Source organism: Macrosteles quadrilineatus, unplaced genomic scaffold (assembly GCF_028750875.1).
Source record: "Macrosteles quadrilineatus isolate MER2022 unplaced genomic scaffold, UCM_ALF_1.0 Scaffold_3__2_contigs__length_128488019, whole genome shotgun sequence".
NCBI lineage: Eukaryota > Metazoa > Arthropoda > Insecta > Hemiptera > Cicadellidae > Macrosteles > Macrosteles quadrilineatus.
The window spans coordinates 42155514-42177712 of NW_026542596.1; the positions used below are offsets into that span (position 1 = coordinate 42155514).

The 22199-nt window shown below is 34.4% G+C and overlaps 1 protein-coding gene across 2 annotated transcripts in view; it reads left to right on the top strand.

Annotated features, from left to right (window-relative positions):
* The window catches only part of LOC128990989 (carotenoid isomerooxygenase-like), a 36913-nt gene continuing 14714 nt past the window's right edge, over positions 1–22199 (top strand). The window contains exons 1-6 of one of the 2 annotated variants that reach the window (XM_054413680.1): positions 1–26; positions 11423–11591; positions 12636–12720; positions 15526–15637; positions 16154–16300; positions 19376–19520. In XM_054413680.1, the coding sequence (XP_054269655.1) occupies positions 11451–11591; positions 12636–12720; positions 15526–15637; positions 16154–16300; positions 19376–19520 (630 nt within the window). In that variant the 5' untranslated portion in view covers positions 1–26; positions 11423–11450. Of the gene's footprint in view, positions 27–7769; positions 8522–11422; positions 11592–12635; positions 12721–15525; positions 15638–16153; positions 16301–19375; positions 19521–22199 lie in introns of those variants that run through there. The other variant, XM_054413679.1, reaches the window with a different exon arrangement.

Sequence of the window (22199 nt, forward strand, 5' to 3'; positions counted from 1 at the left end):
CAGTGTCCAGTGTTGTATATACTCAGGTAGGTCTTTCATGCTATTGATTAGTGATTCCACGATATTTGTTATTGATTCAACAACGATTATTGATTCCATAATATTGATTATTAGTCATAGAGAAGTTTTTCACAAATGAGGTAGATATACAGGGTCGAATGAAGTTAGTGTTAAAAAACGTTATATACTACACTTCTAATTATTGATGAAAAAATATCACCAATTTAGGTAAAAAAATCAGGGAGATACTGTAGTAGGTTTTATACATTATTTTAAAGTAACTTATATTAATTAAATAATTTTTTAAATAATATTTGGTACTCCTCTTCAGTCCAGTGTGGGATAGAAAACCCTATGTAAAAGTTATTAATAAAAACAAATCACAAATTCAGACTTCTATTTCAGAATATGGGCTTATACAGACGTTTCATCTAAATGAATTTGTCCTATTGTTATTGGTAATTTAATGAGGGTTATGGAAATGGCAATGCATTTGAGTCGTCAAAGAATATAGTGCATAGTGCCACAGACAATATTGGTTCTATAGTCTGGGGATAGTGCATAGTGCAGTCCTGAGCAGTAGGGCCTACAAAACTAATCAATTGAAACGAATTATTACAATGTTTACTCTATAACTCTGCAACAGATGATTAAAATGTAAAACATATTAAAATGATGGAATGAAGCAGACGTAATAACGCAATCGTTGCGTAATAGTATATTACGTTACTAGTCCTGAAAAAAAGTGTTTACCGGTCGAGTGTGGTACGGGATTACCATACGAGTTCGGTACACACATTTTGGACGAGTTACGTACGATAGTTTACACCATACTACTTAATTCGTACAAATCCTTATATATTTCCACCAACTAAAGGACTAAACATCACTAGTCACAACCTCTAAGAGAGGTTATGTTTTTGTTTATAACCAAATCATTGCCACGCAAATACAGTATAATCAGCTGATTGGTGTCCGGTAAAACTCATTGCAGAACAGTATTACGCAATGAAACCCTATTTGAATAAGCTGGCGGCAAACACCTGTTTTCTGGACTAAATCCTTGCGTGGGAAGTTCGTCAAAATAATGTAGTGTGGCGTAAACTACTAATTACCTACGACAGTTTTTTAAAGTAGTCGTTTCAGTACAGTTGTTAGAATTGAAAAGTATCTCTAAAGCTGCGCGCGCACTACGGCGGCACGGCACGGACGGGCGGGCGGCACGGCAATTTTTAAAAGTTAATAACATTGAATGTCATATGAGTGCGCCCACTACGGCGGTACGGCCGGCAACGGACGTTCGGCAGCTTCCGCCGTTTGTTAAAAAGTCCGGGAGACAGAACTCCAGGACATTTCCGAGCTGCCGTGACGCCCGTACCGCCCGTACCGACCGGGAGCACTGCACACCGACCGGGCGGGCGGCACGGGACATCCGCCATTCTCAACTGATCTCTGTCAAAGTACAGTAGAACCTCTTTAATCCGAACTAATTGGGACCAGGGGTAGTTCGGACTATTGAATAGTTCGGATTACAGAACATATTGTTGTTTTTACATAACAATAGCTAAAACATGGCTAAAATTGATCAACATTATTTTTGGGAAAGTGAAAAAATGTTTTATAAAGTAAAATACAGTGTTTATTTAATACAGTAGTTAAACATAGTGAATAAAACGTACTGTAAATTAAATACAGTATACAATAAAGAACTGCTGTACTGTGTATAGAGTACAGCAATGAGGGGTTCGGATTAGTGGACGTTCGGATTACGGGGGTTCGGATTAAAGAGGTTCTACTGTAGTAGCGTTTTCGTGTGTTGTAAACATAGATGTTAGTAGGTTGATTTTTATCGTTGAGAAATACCCGAAACTGTACAACATGCGACATCTGGAATATTTTAATAACGTCCGGCGTGACAATTTATGGGCAGAAATATGATCTATTATGAAACAATCAGGTAAGTTTTACACATAATCCTTCTACAAGATCAGGAAACAAGGTGTGGATCTCTCCAAAACTTAGTATTTTTCTGTTTATGTGGTGTATCTAAAATCTTTGCTTGCGCCTACTTGTCTCCTCTTCCTCTGCTAAAATTAAACCTACTATCACCACTGTATCTACATCCACCTTTACTCAGAATTTTTAGCTCGCAGACTGTCAACTGTCCTAAATTGCGGATGTGCGGATGTCCCGTCCCGTCCGTCCGTGCCGTGCCGCCCTAGTGCGCGCACCCCCTCTTAAAAAATGCCGTCCGTGCCGTACCGCCCGTCCGTGCCGTGCCGCCGTAGTGCGCGCGTAGCTATAACAGCATTGTTTACTTTCATAACAGCATAGTTTTACTCATAACAACACTGGTAACGGACCAATGAGGTTCAAGGATTGATAGAGGAAAAGTAAAATTGTATTGATTCGAAATTCAACTAATCAGCTGTTTAGGCCAATTTAATTGTTGATTGGTGCAATTAGTGTTTGATAAAATGTTTCAATACGTCACTGTCAGTGACAATGAGAGGCTATAAACGAAAACATAACCTCTTTTATAAGTTATCAGTAGCGGTTAGTGTACGCAACTCACATAAATAGTGTTAACGACACTCGTAGAAGTCTTTAAGGCACTCTTCAAGGCACCGTTTTTTAAAGTAGCAATTTTAGTTCAGTTCTTAGAATTAAAAAGTTTCACTTAACAGCGGTTTACTTTCATAATAACTAGTTTCATTTCATAACAGCATAGTTTTTCTCATCAGCTGATCAGCTGATCAGTTGACAATTTTAATTAATTGTTGATCCGACTTGTTCCTGTTGATACTCGCGTATTCTTAACCTAAATTCGTGGAAGTTAAAGGATGGTAGATTAAACTGATTTAAAAATGTCAGTAAGTGAAAGTGAAGTTGACGAGATGGAAATAAGAGCACAAACTGTTTCTGCTAATATTTGGCCACCAACATCGAAACAAAGGTATGAAATTACATACCAGCAATTCATTAAATGGAGAAACAAAATAAGGTTAAATTGATAAATTGAAAATGTGCTTCTGGTTTATTTTGAAAACCTCTTAACCAGTTTTTCACCCAACTCGTTGTGGACCACATATTCGATGGTGAAATCTAACTGTAAATTAACTGTTTCACTATATTATTCAGTTGTCCAAAAAATATGCAATATTTCCCTAATTGTACCTGATACGGTATTTATGGTAAGAATTCTGCTAGCAGAACCTTTTCCCTGAAAAAGTAACGCATTATTTATAGTTTTACAAACACGTAATTACATGAAATCAGCTGATTATACAACAAGTCATTGCATCCTTTTCAGTGGCAATGACAATAAACGAAAACATAACCTCTCTAGGAAGTTATGAGTAGTGATTGTTAGTAATTAAAACCCAGATTGTTAGTAATTAAAAAACGGTCATAGGTAAAGTAGTGTACGCAACTCGCGAGCCTTTACGACACTCGTAGAAGTTTTTAAGTCTTCTACTCGTGTCGTAAAGACTAACTTAACGCAATCGTTGCGTAAACTACTATTAGGCACCTGTTTCCTAAAAAAGTGGGAACCTTTTTATTCATATTTCTCTCTTAAACTTCATAAAATGTGATATTAAAAATGCAATGTCAGTTTTCAATTGTAAACAAATCTGTATTTTAAACTATTTTTCCTTTATTAAAAACATTAGATTTTATCACTTTCTGATTGGTAGTCGACAGTGGGTTTACAAATAACTATAAAAACTCCCAATATGAGGACCTATAAACATTATACATAAAGATAACAAGTTCCTAAAACAGAAGAATGTAAGAAGGTTAGGAGGTACCCAAAGAGTTTGAGTATCAAACGATTTACATAAATAACATTCTTGCAAACAATGTTAGTCTGGTAAAACCTAGTTGAAATAAGTGCATTACTTGCACTGGCTCAGGTCTCAGTTTAGACGACAGAGGAAAGCAATTCTTTACACTAATGGTGACATGAGAAACACTACTTCAGGCTCATATTTCTTTCGTTGATTTTTACTTACTTTTACTCACAATTACTAGTATACTCTTTTCCCCACAATTTGTTAAATTTCTGAAAAATATATATTTGTACAAATATAACAGCTGAATTGAGTTTTTATTATAGAACAAAAATTTGCAATCTGGATATTATTAAAATAATTTGTTGGATTTTTGTGTGCAGCAAATCGACCCCTAAATATTTATTTTTTTAGGCATATCGGGTATCAAATTAAAGCTTTGGATGATGTATCGGGAAAGCCCTTCGTCCTACAGGCTTTTAAAATTTCAGAGTTTGTGCTGAATTATGGTGTCAATTATCTGAACTGTTTCAAGTTTACTACATCAAAACAGATGGCCATTATACAATTTTGTATAGATCCATACGAAAATGGGGTTATCTGTAGTTGGTGATGTTTCAGCGAATTCAAGTAAAATATTGTAATGCTATTTGTAATAAAATGAAAAGAAGGAAACGACTTATGTTGGGTTGTGTGTTGTGATAGGATTTTTGTATTATCATAGTATGTTTTATTGACGTTTTAGGGAATTTGAGTAAAATATTGTAATGTAATTTGTTAAAAATGTAAAGAAGAGATTCTGTGTTTTAATAGTATGTTTCATTAGCATTTAGCATTTGCAATTATGGTTGATGGGTTAATACATATATTATCATGTAACAATAAGACATATATACAAAGAATAATCATAATTTACATAATGTTTCCCTTATTTTTTCATTATTTACTGAAAATGAAAACATAATAAGATTTTGCCAGGGTGGGAATTCTCTACTTACAAAATTAAATTGTCTACAGTACCGTAGCCTACTTTCTCATATGAAAGAGACTTGTATCATTGCATATACACAGTCGCATGCAATACAAGCTTATAAAAGTAATTGGATTTTCCTTGGTATATGATACACAGATACACCAAGTTGTAGACTTAAACATGAAGTTAACCTAGTAATTTGAAAGGAAACGCAAGTTTTTTAACTGCAATTATTTTCATCTTTTTACGTTAATTGTACACATAATTGAGAAAGGTGACTTTTCTGTATTTTACACAAAATATTTTAATATAGAATTGGTTTTGTTAGAATTTATTATTTTGACAGTTTACATTTTGTTAGGCTCATTTTCCTCATATTTAAATCCCACATAAAACAAATTTCTTTCTTCGTTCTGCATTTTTTCTTATTGGATAGTTAGCTATCTATATATATAATTCCGTAAGTCAAATTTTTGTAAAGAAATTGTGAGTGACTGGATGGCCGTAGAAGGATGGGAGGGGTCTTATTTTAAAGGTCTTGACATGAATTTTGAGGGAAAACTATTCATTTTTCTTTTTTTTTACCATAAATTCGCAACAGAATAAAACTTTTCCCATTAAAACAACATGGGGTTTAATCTGTTTACATCTTTTGAAATTAAAACAGCTGTGCCACAGATTTGTATTAGTTGTATTTCTGAAAATCTGTGTACTCATAGCCTTTGAATTTAGCAGAGTCAAGTCATCAGATGGAATCAGAGTATATATGGCAAATACAAGAGAACAGAACAATACAGAAAACAATTCATATACAAAAAACATAGTTTATCCAGAGGTTCTGACCAATTATCAAATGCAATAAGTAAGTAGTGATTTCTATTCATGTAAATAAAACTTTAACCAAATTTTAATTGTTTTTTATGTTTATTATTTTCAAAATAAAAAAGTTTACTGTTTTAGAGGCTATTGTCCCTACAAACCACCATTTAAATGTAAATGTATCTACTGTATATAATATAATGTATACATTTTGTGTTGTAAACTATATTATAATGCTAGAAAATCAGTGTTTATTTATAAATGACCAATGAAGGTTGATAAAAAATTTATGTATTTTGGTTTTTTAGGGGCTTTTGCCCCTACAAGCCCCTAGTGAATCTATAAATTGAATATGATCAAACCGTTGTATGTAATTAACATAATAATTATTGAAATAAATTTACCAGCTGTGATTTGAAAACCATATTTTCTAAATTCTCAAAGAGGCATAACATTTTTTGATGCGTGGCCACTTTATCTCATGTCTATAACATAATAAAATCAGAGAAATTGTTGTTCAACCTACACTAAAAATGTAGTAGGTGAGGTTCTTTTATAACTAAAAATCTATGAAATGTCTAATGTAGACCATATATTTAAACTTTTTTGAATTCACATTGAAAATACTGATTGATTTTTAGGATAACGGTTTTTTTGTTTAAATATCATCATAAAGCTAAGGAAATAATTTTTTTTAACTTTGAAACTTATGAAACCTAATCAATCAAAAATTTTTCAGTATATCAAAACAGCTAACCAGTGGTGGTTGTGTTTAAACATTGAGTTTAATTATGAACCTGTTTAGATAAATACTGGATACAGCAAATCTTTGCCCTGTCCGGAGGTTTAACGTAGAGGTATTTATTACAGATAACTTTAAAGGAATTTTAATTCTAAGTCAAAACAATAGGACAGATATGAGTCAATACAACACACAATATGACAAATCTACCACTGATTGTAAGAAAACAATACAATGTTAACTCTAGACTGGCTGTGTTTTTGTATGTAAAAGGATCGAGCAGTGGTATTATATAACCATGAACCCTTCAATGACCCAAGGGAGAAGTAAAACTACCCCTTCTCCGACCACCCCCTCCCACCCCCTTGACCATCAACTTATTGGAGAAGAGGGGGAGGAAGCCTTACTCGACCTTGCAAAGAATCACTTCAAGGTTTTTACCTACATTCATCCAATCCCTAGGTCAATTCAGAACTTTGTTTCTGACTATCAACAAACTTCACTCGATCATTTATATATTTGTTTCATTTTTCAAACGAACCTAATTGTGCAACCTAAACGAAATTGTAATTGTGCATTTTTTAAACAATTATAGTGTCTTTAAATTGTATGATGTTGTTTTGAATAATAAATGCGAGTATTTAAATAATGAAAAGATATAAAAAAAAAATTATATTAAAAGGTCGATTATGTAAATTATTGGGATCTCTGAACTATTAAGCAGTAAGTATTATAAATAGGCATATGTATCAAGTATACAATATATTTTATGTAGTTACTACACAAAAAAATGACTTGGGAAACCTTTGACAAAATGACAACTATGACAACTTTTTGTCGTTTTAGAAGTAGGTATTAAATATGTTTTTCATGTGCTTCAACCCAATGGTTTCACTGTTATTTTCAACATTTTTCTTTGAGGACATTATCCTAAAGAGACGAGGTTATTAGCAGCTATAAGTAGATTGTAGCTACGTTCCATAAATTAAAAATCAATCACAAATAACAGAGAGATTGGCAACCCACTAGGGGACAGTTGATTTGGATATAGGCACTTTAGCACAATTCGATGTATACCATTTTATAACTTATGAATAAAATTGTTAAAATATTCAATCTATATGCCTGGTCAACACATCCAAGGCTGTCAATAGAAGAAAATGATGTACCATAAGGAATTGCAATCCGAATAAAAATGTTTCAATATAAGTAAAATAATAATCAATCCATTGTTCTATTTTGAAACACCAACAGGTGCAACTAAACCATTCAAGTTCACCACAAGCCGTGTTTATCCAAAGGTGTTGTGGTCAATGTCCAGCGATTGGGGGAGGGGGTTAGGGGGTATTTAAGGGGGGGGGGCGTTAAGCAACACACGTGAGGACTAACTCACGTGTCTGTAACTGGATTATTACACCATCGAGGGGAAATATTCAGTCAACCCCAAGGCGCGATGTGGTTTACGCGACGTAAAACCTTCCCTTCGGACACCCCCAACATCCCCCCGGGCCCGCCGCGAGGAACCCCCGTCAGACGCAAGGTGAAGCACACCCAATCAGCGAGGGAGTGCGACTGCTACCAGGAGGGCCACGACAGCAACCAAGAACGTAAATACATCCTCAGTTTCTTCGGGAAGAGTTTCGCAAACCGTCAGACTGAAAGAAAGCCCAAGAGGAAAAACTCAGTTAACGAACACAATGCGAAGAATAAAAAGAGAGAACCAAAAGGAAAAGGAAAGAAGGAAAAGAACCCGTTGAAAAGAGCGACGAGCATTACATTCAAGCGGAATAAAATTATTCCACTAAATGACGGATCAGGAGGATGTGTTTTGGTGTCACAAACAACGACGATCAAGGAAAATCCAAACTCTGAAGAAAAAGAAAACGAGAAAAACCGAGAAAACACAAAGAGGATCGGGAGCATTTTCAGAAGGCTGTCAACTGTAAGGAGAAAAGCGCAGAAATACTTGTTCAAAAGAAGGAGTGAAAAAGTGAGATCGGAAGCTAAAAATCCTCCCGTAACGAAACCAAAATTTGTTGAGTGTGAGAAGATCCCGGCTCAAGATGATTTTGTCGAAGAGACTTTTCAAGAAGAACCAGAACATGTCCCTAGTGAAAATGTTGATGTTGGGAGAATATCTAAGTGCAGCAGTTGCTATTTCACCCCAATGGGATCTCCAGAATCCATCAGGAGGTATGTAAAAAGATGGTAGTGATATTTACGATAGATTTAAGAAGACATTGTCGACATTATTGTATAGTACTTTGATATACTGTATGCACTTTTATGTAAGCAGATGTAAAATTTAGCCTACACAGGCAATCGACCTTGCTGAAAATAATCATATTTTTCTCACTAGTGTAACTAAAATTATAGAAAAATCAATCACTCCATCATTAAATTACTACAATACTAAAAGCAATATTGGTGAATGGCTGGATTTAAAGCCAGTTCTACAGGATGAAGCCTTGTTCATTAAACATTAAATTCACCACGTTCTCGCGCCCAAAAGAGATATATCAAAATCACAGAGACTAATTTTGAGACATATTGTTTTGATATAACTATAAAATCTATTCCTTACATGTACCACTCATTAGGCCCAAGGTTGAATCGTGTTATATAGTATATCTAATTATTATCAATGTAATTTTATGAAATTTATAATGATAAACATACAGTTGTTCTAATTAATAATTCTAATGAAGAAAACTTGCTAAGAAGACGCTATTAGATGTGTTATTTTTCATGTTATTCAGCAAAAAATAGGCTCTATCCTTTGTATTTCAAGAGAGGAAGAAGAGAAAAATATCACCCTTTTCCGATATAATTTCAAAAGTTTGTGCAGTAGAGATGAACCAACGATTAAAGTCATCACACGTCAAAGAGAAAACAAGCAAGCTTAACGAACGATTTCTTAAATATATAAAATAGAATATACTGTAGAGTATTCCTCTTATTTTACCAATTTTTCCTTCCTTAATACTTTACTAGGACCCGTGTTTTTGTAACACGATGGACTCATTAAGAGATACAACAAATGCAGCTTTTACTTAAAATATTTGTAAAAAAGTTTAGGAAAATTATTTGTATAAAAAAACATTTATTAAAGCCAAGTAAGCTGCTATAGAATTGATATTTAGTTTTAATTTATTTAAAAACAGATAAGTTAAAACATGTTACATAAAATTACAGACCGTATAAGAAATTTGTTCTATTAAATGTCTATGCGGTATTTTCCTGTGTGGACTATTTAGGAGAAATTTTTAACTTCCACAACACTGAAGAGGAATGGCTACTTAAATCTAAGTACATGGGGACCGAGCCATGGCTCGGTGTAGTTTATTTCGATTGTAAAAGCAATACAAAGGAAACTCACGTTTTATTTACAACTAATTTTGGCTTTCATTATTAAATTTTCAGTGGAATTTAAATTTATTATGATGGGAATTTCAACCTGACAATCCTCAAGACATTCATTAATTTTAAAGTTGATGATAGGTCGCTCGTTTATAATGGCCTCTACTTGCATAAACATTGTTTTGACATTTTGCTTAAATTAAAACAGCTGATTACTTTGGGGATTAAGTTTTGGTAGGAGAGAGCCAAGTTAAATAATCAGAATTTGATCGGAACTTTGATCGGACTATTTTCACATATATCGAGTTATCTTCAATGTAATCTTTGCTCAATAGTAACAACTGATGTTTTTCCTTTTGTACTGTATTTTGTAATTTGCTAGTATACTGTGGGTGGATGGCTTATTATGAACACATGTTACAACTTACAAGTTTTTTGTGTGCCTTTTAGGCCTACTTGTTATTTTGTTCTTCAACCAACATGGTTACTTAGCTATAAGGCCAATGTTAAAAAGTTTTGACTTTCAATTTAATTTTTTTACGTAATTAGATTTTTGTTGGCAGTTTTAACTGGATTAAACACGTTTTAGGTCAGAAAGTAATTATTAAAACATTTGAAGAAAATTGTCGAAGCCGTTTTCGAGATTTTTGTGCAGGCAAGCATACAAGCATACATACAAGCAAACATTGCTCATATACGAGTATAGGATAATACGAGTAACAGCAAACACATGTTTCTTTTACTTTCTTGTTTGTGACAAATACAGTCAATAAAATGCTCCCGTTTCATCCGTATCAAAAAACCACGGCTGAAATAAAAATTGTGCAACGTCCTATTACATACTGAAACTATATCAAAACGTTGGATTGTGCTGATGAAATACGAGCATTTGATACAGCGTCGGCGTCGGTCTTCGGCTCTGTTTAAGAATCAAGTGCATTCTTAAATCTAATCAAAACATAGTTCAACGTAACAAGTATAGGGAGTTAAACATTTTTACACGATAGAATTGGTGAAATGATTATTATGTGGTAGGCTCGTAGCAGATAATTATAAATAGATGGATTAGTGAATGGATGGATGGGTGGACGGATGAATGGATGAATGTATGGATGGTTCAGATGAATGGATAGAATCTGACAATTTTAAAGGAATATTTTTGTAGAAATCCAGTTAGGTAAATAGAACTTCGCTTAGTCTGCAGGTTTGCTGCGGTGGGGTATTCTAAACGTATATTCGTCAGTATACAGGTATAGCACCTTGGCAGTCTTTCTTTTTCACCCTTTTACACTCTAACACAGGTCGAACGAGCGTGACATTATTTGAAGTGGCATGTGACTCGCAATGAATAGATGGCTGGAATTACTGGAAGATGAATTGCTACTTGACTGTAGGGAGAATTGCTACTTGACTGTGGGGAAAATTGCTTCTTGACTGTTGGGGAATAGCTACTTGACTGTACGGAGAATTGCTACTTGACTGTGGGGGGAATTGCTACTTGACTGTAGGGAGAATTGCTACTAGACTGTGGGGGGAATTGCTATTTCACTGTAGGGGGAATTGCTACTTGACTGTAGGGGAAATTGCTAGAACTTCCACTTGACTGTAGGGCGAATTGCTACTTGATTGTAGGGGAAATTGCTACTTGACTGTAGGAAGAATTGCAACTTGAAAATCATTTTTTTTTTTTACAATAAGTTGTGATGAAATTCTCATCCATCGCTCCATTACCAGGTACTACAGTCCAGAGTGTGTGGAAGAAATGGAGGATTCTGGGGAGGATGTGGAAGACTCCCAGGAGGAGCGCTGCCCAGCGGTCACCGTGGAGAGTATCCGAGCCACCCTGGACAACGCCGTGGCCCAGGACCGAGAACTTTTCAGGCGGAGGATGCGCAACGGAGAGGTAAACAAAATATGAGTACAAGTAGACATTCTTCTCCCATGTTGAAATTGGGGCGTTAGAATAAAAATGTAGTCAAAATGATCTACCGAAAGAGAGCGCTGATGTAAATTACCGTTTTTTAGATACACCAATTTGTTATCAAGCATAACTAAAAGAATTGGTATAGATAGCCTTAGAGGTAAGGGTAAAGACCTGCCTTCTCCACATGCCTACAACAGTAAATAAGATCTGACATTAGTCTGAACTATTCTGTGATTAGTTGTGCTTTGGATGCCTTTGATCTTTTGTAACATTTGTACTTTTGATGCCTTTGCAACTTATTTGCCGTATCTTCTCTTCTCCTCATCGGTTTTCATATGGATATTAAGATTTTTAGTTTACTGTAACGGAGGAAGCAGACCAGGATGTATACAGGAATCTCAAGAAAACTAAAAAGAAAAGAAAAACTGGTCAAAACAACCGTTGTTTAGTAAATGTGAGCTAGGAGAAACAATGCACTGTTGTTAAAGTAAAAATCTACCTATTTATAAAATTATCAATCTATACACATCTACACACATACGCAATCTACATCCAAATTTTAGGGGTTAATAGGTTAGACATGCACAAAAAAAAAGAGTTAATTTAGTAAAACAAAATAACAGGCGAAAAGAATGAACACAGCTACGCAAAACAACAAATACGATGAAGGTAATAATGCAGTTGGAAAAAAGGCATGTTTACATTTTATTAATTTTTATTGTCGAATTGTTGCTACCATATGGATTGTGTAATCTACTCCCTCTCTCACTCTGTCACAATGATCATCTGGTCTGCTTTTAATGAATACTGAACAGCTGTAATAACTCAACACAATCGAGAAGCCCCTTTGTATACTACTTGGTAGTAACAAAAGGGTAAAAAACTGTCAGATATTAAACGAGCGAACTACTTAGTATAAGTGACTTAAGTCATTTGGTAAGATAAAAGAATTATTAAAAAGTATGACGCCAATGGTATGACATATTTAGCATCATAATATTATGAAAACAACTTGTTTTCTAGGTTCTGTACCCTAACTGTGACAATTCCATCTGGTTAAGAAGTTGCGAAAAGGAGATCATAGAACCTATCCGTGGAGAGACCACAGGTAGGATAGTACAGGAATACTACTTCAATGTAAGCTATTTCAAAAAATATCATGGAGTACCATGTTCCACTGATGTTAAGACTTTTCAACAAGACTCAAACTTTAAATCATGTCCTCGTTAAAATAATGTGAAACCCGATCTATTTTAAATAATCAGCAATTACTATTCAGCATTCCAATAACAGAACCCATATAAATAAATGAGGTTACATCAATTAATTGCATATTTTAATGATTTGTAAAATTTCATCCCTGATATTTTATTGCAAGACAAGCCTGGCGTTTAATTACTACACAACTCGTATGTGGTTGGATTAAAATTCATTTGGTAAAAAGCTAACAAATTGACCTAAAATCGTAATGGTTTTCGTAATGGTTGTGTAAAACTAGAGTATTTATAGTGTTACAATACATAAACATTTGATTGGGCCTTTTATATTCTATTTATATTTGAAACAAAACTCATAATTTATATGGCTTGGATAAAAATATTTTTGAACCATCTTGAGTGTAATTTATTTCGAACATTGGTAACGTAGTTTTCTGTTGATATTCTAATACGATAAACATTTTTTTTTCTAAAGGTACCGTAATGTTATATTTGTGTTTGACTTTAAGATATTTTATCTGAACATTTTCCGACTCATGACATACAGTGAGATAAAAATAGTTTGATTTTTATTTAAATTTAGGTAGAATGATATTAAATTTAAGTGGTAGCCAGTAAAAAATGAAATGGTGGATTTGATTCCAAGGAAATAATAACAGTTCTAACGTTAGTAGACAAAGTGAAAATAAAGTTAAAATTTGCATAGTGTATATTGTATGGTTAGAAACAACTGGTACTTACATTTACACATATTCTCATCGAGGGTGTGTTATTATGGTTTTATGAACTTTGTACAGTGTACGTACATGTTCTTGTAAATTATCCAACCGATGTGGAAACAAAACAATTGTATTCTCCTGTTAAGACCCGTTAACATGTGAATGCTTTTGGATACTGTGGTTATGTCAATGAATACCTAGTTTCCCTCAGTGAATAGTGCATGCAGCTAAACACCACATTTTTTTTGTAATACTTCTATATTAAAAAAAAGATTCAAAGTTTTTGTCATTGACGTCATTGGAGCTGAATATTAGAATTATTCCTGAATTAGTGTATGATGTCGGATGGGCAGGAGAATATTTTAGCATATGAAGGAAATTCAACAATTGACACGATCACCGTTATTTTCACATACAACTGTGGAGGAAAAACCCCTGCGAAAAGATTTTAGGAAAATTATTTATTTGAAGCATCATTCTGATTCTGCCCTCCAGCCATGAATACATCGTGATTTTGAATGGAAGTGACAACAAAAAAGAATTGTATAAACCACACAAAACAAGAACACGACGAGTTTCAAGGCAACGAGAGCATTGTTTTGACACAAGGGTTGTTAGATTTTCCATGAAATACTAGAATACTATGTTGATGTGGGGATTTGCTTATGACACATGTCTGGAATACGTTTAAAAGACAATACGTTTAAAAGAATCAAAAGCTTTACACGTGTCATACTAAAACAATTAAATGTTTTTCAATTGTTCCCGGGAAAACACAGATTGGTGTTGACGGATAAAGATGTTTTGAATTAATTATTAGTTTTGACAATGAACGTTAGATTATTCAACTCACCTTATTAAAACTCCTTTAATAAAGTTTACTTACGAGACGGTTTAACTCCACACAGATGAGTCAACTAACTCCGCTATTTATTTAGCTTTTTATCTAATGCAGCTGGAAATCTTTTTTTAAGTGATGAGGACCATAACTTACTAATTTTAATTTAAAATTGGTCAAGCTGTTTTTGTTAAAATCAGATTTCACATTATTTTATGGGTTTTTGTGGGAAAATCACATAAATTACAAAAACCTTTGAACCGTAATTATACATCAATTGAGGTTGTACCGATTCGTTTAGAGTTGATAACATACCGACATACCAAACGTATAACATACCAAATGATCTAAAATGTATTGTTGCAATAAGTCTAGTATAAGCTGACCAATTACGTTTAGTTTGACAACAGTTGTATTGAAAACCAAAGAACTGTTCTTTGAATAACGCTGGCTAAATAAAGACGTTTTTCATTTCATTTTTCATTTCATTTCAAATTTCAATTAAATTTGTTAGAACCGTTTTTGAGAAAATTTGATTTTTTTATGGATTATATGGGAAAATCACCGTAAAAAATGTCATACAAATGAAAAAGCCTGGAGTTACAATGAATTAATACCTACATACCAAATTTCATCTAAATCGTGCCACTTGTGCACACACACACGCAGACTCCACTTCAATATCCACTTCTGTTGGGTTTAGGGGACCCAAAACGGATATTTCCATCCAAAACTCAAATTAGAACATTTGAACGAAAACAGTACTTCTCCATTTCATGTATATGGGGAGAAAGTAAAATGAAACTCAGCAACGTAATTAATAGCATGCATACAAGGTAGACAGTTAAAAATCAATGTTTACAGTGCTGGAGGGTTGTCAGGTGTTTATAATTACTCACACAATTGCATTGAGACAGGGGCACAATTCTGCGTAGTTTAACCGAATGTGAATGTTACTGACTAATACCAGCTGTTTTTTTTATCCAGACCATGAAAAGCCCCACGATTAAGGGCAGCTGGGTCAGTTTCAAACTTACCAAGCTACTTTTCTCAGTGTTCAACCAACAACCTTCTTACTAGATGCCTATACAGTACTCACTTACCTACTCAGCCATATTTATAGACATGATGTTGGACAGGCATGATCCCGGTTTGGCTGAAGGGAACTCTTCTCAGGAATGGTCCAGGAAACATGAGGGTTGGTGACATGACGTTCCAGCATCTCTTCGACTCCTCTGCACTTCTACATAGGTAGGACTCTTTTAATTGATAGTATGTATGATGCAACCTGTATCCTTACCTTCTAAACAATTTGCCAGTCCTCAGGTAGACAGAGGTTACAGTGTATGTCTAGTCACTCAGAATTTGGCTTCACTCTTTGCAGCTTCAGTGGCAGTTGGTATAACCATGATTGCATAAATGCTATTGTAAACACTAAAGAGTAATTCATTTCCAGTATATTTACAATAATTGTTATTAGTGTTTCACTCGTGAGGCTTAGTCGGTAGCGCCTCGGACTTCTGGCGCAAAAGAAACGGATGTCGTAGGTTTAGATCCTGGCCCCTGCCACTATTTTTATCAATACACTTCACCCTACTAGTACCGTACATGTTCACTCATAGTATTGCTGGATACGTTCCACACACAGGTCCGCAGCCAAATTGTACGGTCAAATGCAAGTTTGAAAGAGGCAGCCAACCTCTTAAAACATCATAAGAAAAGGGTAGAAAAGGGTGCAATAATATAAAAGCAATTACATTTTTTTAGGTTTGCTATAAAAAACGGAGAAGTGACCTATCAGTGCCGCTTCCTCAAGTCCAACACCTACATCAAGAACCACGCCGCCAACCGTATCGTGGTCAACGAGTTTGGTACCAAGGCGGTACCGGATCCGTGCCAAACTATCTTCAAGAGGTAGGCGAATTTTTGACTCATGTAGCCCTTAAGTGACAACTTAATGATTGTTTTACAGGGTGTTACAATAGTTATTTGTGCAACTAGTGAGAAAAGTGAGCAATTGACTCACTCGAGAGAAATCCTTACTCACGAGCCGTAGGCGAGTGAGGAATGGTTTCTCGAGTGAGGCAATTGTACTTTGAACTCGAGATGCACATTATACTTTTCCTACAGTTACCATAAAACAAATAAATTGGTGAAGAAACATAACCTATTTTTACACAGAAGTGAACTTTTAATATAACATTTAATGTGAAGTGACAAATACAACAGTACAACAGCTGACCAGCTGATTTACAGCCAGTGCTGCCAACGTATTTCGCGCGCATACAACCTTGTCTGCATGTTATGCGCTCACTATTTCGTGCCTTCACGTTGCAAATCTGGAGTGAGACAAAGTATTTAGAGTGAGACAATGTTAACATTGTCTCACTGATGAGTGAATTGGCCACTTTGCTTTCTCAAATCAGTGAGAGAACATGTACATTGTTAGGTAACTGTAGGAAAACCTTTTTTTACTATTCCCATACTTATTTTTACTGATCTGAACTCTGGACACGAATTAATTATCTTTGACGAGTTTTATAGTGAAGAGATAAATATTCTAAATTGACTCTGTATTGTGACCTAGAGGTATGTAACTGCAGTCTTGGTTCTTGGAAATAATTAAGTGCTGTAAGGGGCGTGAAAAAAGTGTTGATGATAAGTAATAAGAATCCTACCTAAATTTATATACCAAAATCATATCATAAGTTTATATGATTCATCCATTTAGGAACAAGAATAAAAAATTTACCCATTTGCGTTGAACAGACAGTTTAGAGCAGACAAAGAAAACAATCAAAGATTGAGATAATGCTTGTCTGACTCCATTCATGTATGAAACGTTGATATATTAAAAATAAAGAATTACACTGAGGCTAGTCACTGGACTGAAAAGTATAGATACTGTTATTTGACTGAATGACTACCTTCGTAATATATCAGATAATTTCATTTCTATCTTATGTACAAATACGTAATAGTAAAAGCGTATATTTATAATTTTGTTTTGTATACATTCTTAGCTTTAAAGATAAGTTAAAACAAGTTTTTGGCAGTTCAAAGTTGTACTATAGGCCGAGTAATAATTTAAAACACCAGTAATTAATCTGACTAATATTATAAATGTGAAAGTTTGTTTGTTTGTTTGTTTGTTTATTTGTTTATTTGTTTGTTTGTTTGAAGTTCAATCACGCATAACTACTGGACGGATTGGGCTGAAATTTGGTGTGAGGATAGCTCACATTCCTGATTAATTAAAGTATAGGCATATTCGTATCTTAATTATCCTTTCGGGCTCCGCCCCAGTGGCTCTGTAGTTCCCCATGTTAACCTTATGAGTATTCATAATTAAAGGGGATTAAATAATTTTGTCAGCTGTTTTAACTAAAAAAGGTGGTTCTATGAAATGCAAAAGCATTAAGAGTTATAAGATTTACCAACTGGGTGTAGCATTATAATTCTTTTTGCTTTTATGAATACAATTTGAACCATTGACTATTTGAACTAAGCAGCAACAAAAAACTGTTACATGCAATGAGAACTGCCAAAGTAGGACTGTTTACAGTTATGTTTATGTTTTTATTTTCATGAATAATTTGTAATATTTTGTGAATTGTTAATAATTTATCCGTATCTGTTGTTTAGATGAAGTGGTAGAACACTATGGCCATGGTAGATGTGTAATACTATAGTATACCTTAAATTTTATTACAGTAGGCTAAACAATTTTCTTCAAATTTGTCCTCCCCCATTGCAAACGCAAAGCTTGAGTATAACTGCAATAAGAATTTTATACTTATATGCCAACCCCGTACGAAGGACGGGTACTCTGTTAGTTGTATAATATAAGTCATAATATTATTTTACTTGTTAACTGATGAGAACTTCCTTACTACAAAAGACAAAAGTAAAAACGTCTTCCGAATTGTGGAAATTTTAAACTGATGATTTTGCCACATTGAGTGGGTTTAAGGATATGTTATTTTGTGGAAAACACGATCGAGCAGGGATATAGACAATTACGTGACTAATTGTGTGCTGCTGTTTTAATCGCGGCTCCATGGGACGACGTTAACATAAAACTAGTATGTAGTACGCTTATTCTGCGCGTAACGGGATGAGTGACAACACGGCGTGGGCGCAACATATCCTACATCTTACCAGTGTCACTGGTGAACACAATGTTATTTGTATGGGCAAATAAACCAAATCTCAGTCAACAACAATCCTAACTTCTCGTCCATTAATTAACTAAATTCATTGGTAAAATACGTAATGGATTTCCAACAGTTATCGATAGGAGGTAAATCCATTGTTCCTGTACATAACGTATTTTGGTTAAATGAAGCCTATTTCCTTATTTCTTATGACGCCTAAAATAAACTAAACTAAACCAAACTGAACTAATCTCACTTAACCTAATTGCCACAGTACGGTGTAAAGGAGTCTTCTTAAAAATATCGTATGGCTTATAATGATGATATATAACACATACTAACGATAGCGCTATAATATCACCTAAAATTGATCAAAAATCCAATATATGTTTATCTAACTAATGAATCTAAATGCCATAAACGGTTCCCACACTCCGCACGCTTGCCTTTACCACTTCCATTGCCACTTCCTACGTGGAACTGTTTCCCTCCCTTCCCTCAGCATTTTAGTATTGCATGCACATTAATCTGACTGCCACAAACTGTTCCTACACTCAGAACTTCTCACCTTTACCACTTCCTTCCCCACTTCCTACAACGTAAACCTGTTTTCCTCCCTTCCCATAGCCTTTTAGTATTGCAGATGCATTAATCTAACTGCCACCAACGGTTCCCACACTTATAATGTAAAATTTTGCTTAGTTCTAAATATATACATATATATTTGTAATGTAAGAGCCGAAACTATAATGCGTAGCTATTAATTTAGATAACAACTAAATAAACGTGTAGGCTACACTATTTTAGTATTTTTTTGTTCTGCCCACTTAAGGGTCTCTGCGTTGTTCGATCCTGGCGAAGGATTATCAGACAACGGGATGATCTCAGTGTACCCTTTCGGAGACGAGTTCTACTGCTTCACAGAATCACCTACTATTCACAGGATAGACCCAACCACTTTGGACACTCTGGAACGGGTAAAATCGTACTGAAAAAACTGATTATGTTAACAGGAAATGTAATGTTTCCAACAAATATAACACTTCACTTTATTATTTAGTACTACCTCTCCCAAAAGGCTGTCACCCATTAATGGTTCCTGGTAGATTACCCGTTTTTTTTTACATTAGTCGATGCTGAATTTCAATGGTAAAGCGCATTGGTTTTAGTTTTACGATAAGATTTTGATAAGTTTTGTTTAGAATCTTTTTGCAGAAGAATTAGTGCAAGTATATTGTATTTAAAGTTAATTCACAACTTGTGTAATTTATGGTACCAGGTCGAAGAAGGTACATAAGAGTTATTTGTGTGAAAAGAGATTGGTTTAATTTTTTTTGTCTTGGAAAAATATATTATGACCTGAAAGTGATTCAAAATGGTTTTAATGAAATGTGATGCCACTCCTTGTTCAGGAACGCTGTGAATAGGTACCTTATTAGGCGTTTTTAAGTAGCGTTCTTCACAACGCAACACTATTCCGAGTAGTTTTGCCTATTATGTGGCATTTGAAAATTTAAACCCTTATGGAAACGAATAGATTGAGTGGACCAGATAACGTAAGATAAAGTATATACAAAGCTGCATATATCAGTAGCTATTGGTAGCTATATATCAAAATGCGTATATCAGAGTATAAAATAAAAGTAACAGAGTAAAAATTCAGAGTCAAAGTATAAATCAGAAAATTAATTATAAACCATTGGATGAAGAATACTTGACTATGTATTTAGAGCAGTTGTTGGAATCAGCTGATAAAACCGAAATGGACCATGGAACCCCCTGAAACAGTTCCAATACGCTGTTATAACCTTTTAGCAAGTTTGAAAATTGGAAGAGCTGAAATTGACAAGGCTGCTGTTCACATCTATTTGAGCAACTAGTAGTGGAGAACTGCCGGTTTTACCTCACTTTAGACACGTTTTTCCCATGTTATTCTTATGGGGATTATTTTTGGCCACCAAATCTAAAATCCTGATCTTTGCCTGCAAATCCCTATAAAAATTGTCAAACCTTATTTCTTAGTTATTCCCCATAAATATATTCGATATTAAGCAAAAATAAAAAAAAAATCATTTATTGACCCATGTATGTGTATATGTATAGTAGTATAGGTTGTCGCGGCCGTTTTTTGTGGTTCGAGGTTTTTGGGCCAACCCCCCCCCCTCACCCCCTCACCACTCCCCTCTGCCCCATGCACAATTGCTAGTACATCTACCATTCCCCTTTCCAGTTGATATATTATATTTCATGTATGTGCGAACTCGGCTCATGGCGTGGGCGCGCTCCTGGTCGCGGGCATGCTCCCTTGGACATCCTTTGTGGAAATCCATGAGTTCTGGCTACTTGGGAACCCAAGCCATTTGACATACAATAAATCACCCTTCCTCCTAATTACCTTTTCTACTAAATACATGTCTTTATACTTGGTCTTTAACAACTCCTCTGTATAGAAGCCTCCTCTGATTATATTACCATTTTCATCTTTCAAGATATAAGTCACAGGCTTTGTATTCTTAACTTCTACTATTGTAAATAGTTCCCCTGTCCAATTCGGAGTATAACCTTTACTAAAAACATGTTTATACTTGGAAATCCTTACGCTATCACCTACCTTATATCTTGGCTTTTTAACTTGCACTACTTTAGAAGTCCTTTCATGCAACCTCTCATGCACATATTTACTGTTCTTAATATTCACTTGGTTAGGCTTCATTCCTATAGATCTATGCACTTTATTATTATATTTTCGAATTAACTTTGGAAGTAAATCCAACCATTTATAACTCCCCTGAGCACTAAATTCTCTATATAACCAATTCTTTAAAGTTCTCTGAAACCTCTCCACAATTGCAGCCTTAGTTGTAGAAAATGTGTGATAGTGATTAATATTTAATTTTTTCATTAGTTTGCTAAAATATTGATTAAAAAATTCTTTTCCATTGTCGGATTGAATGTTTTTAACCCCCTTTGGTAGAATGGTTTTAATGGCTTCTGTAACCACCAACCCTGTCTTATTCTTTAGTGGAGCAGCATAAGCTTTTTTAGAAAATGTATCTATTAAAGTTAAAATATATTTATTGCCAGAATTTTCTCTAGCATAGTTTTGCATATCAATTAAATCTATTTGTACAGTTTCGTTTATACCCAATACTTTAAAAGACCTTCTAATGAAATTCTTTCTTGCAGGCTTATGAAGTTCGTATGCAATTTCATTCATTTTTTATAACATCATCCTTTCCTGTAACTCTAAATACATCACCATTAGCCCCAATCAATAGATTATCTTCCATTCTTTTAAATACATAGTTTTCTGGTATATATGGTCTATTATCTATATACTTAAATCCACTCAAAGATGTGGGGTCAGCAACTAATAAATCAGGATTATATTCCATCAAATTAAAAATTTTTTCTCCATATACAAATTTTGATCCATCGTAATGCATAGCTTGTGACATTAGACAAATATCATCCGAATGTTCCCCCTCTGGTAGATTTCTTATAAATTGTTTTTTGGCATCCCAACATTTTTCTTTTTTATCAAAAGTTATAGTCTGTTCTTTTATAACACAGTCAGTTTCATCAATGGCAGGTTTAACACGTACTAACCTTTTATTATAAAAACTCCAATAGCCTGCTTCCATTTTTGGAACTTG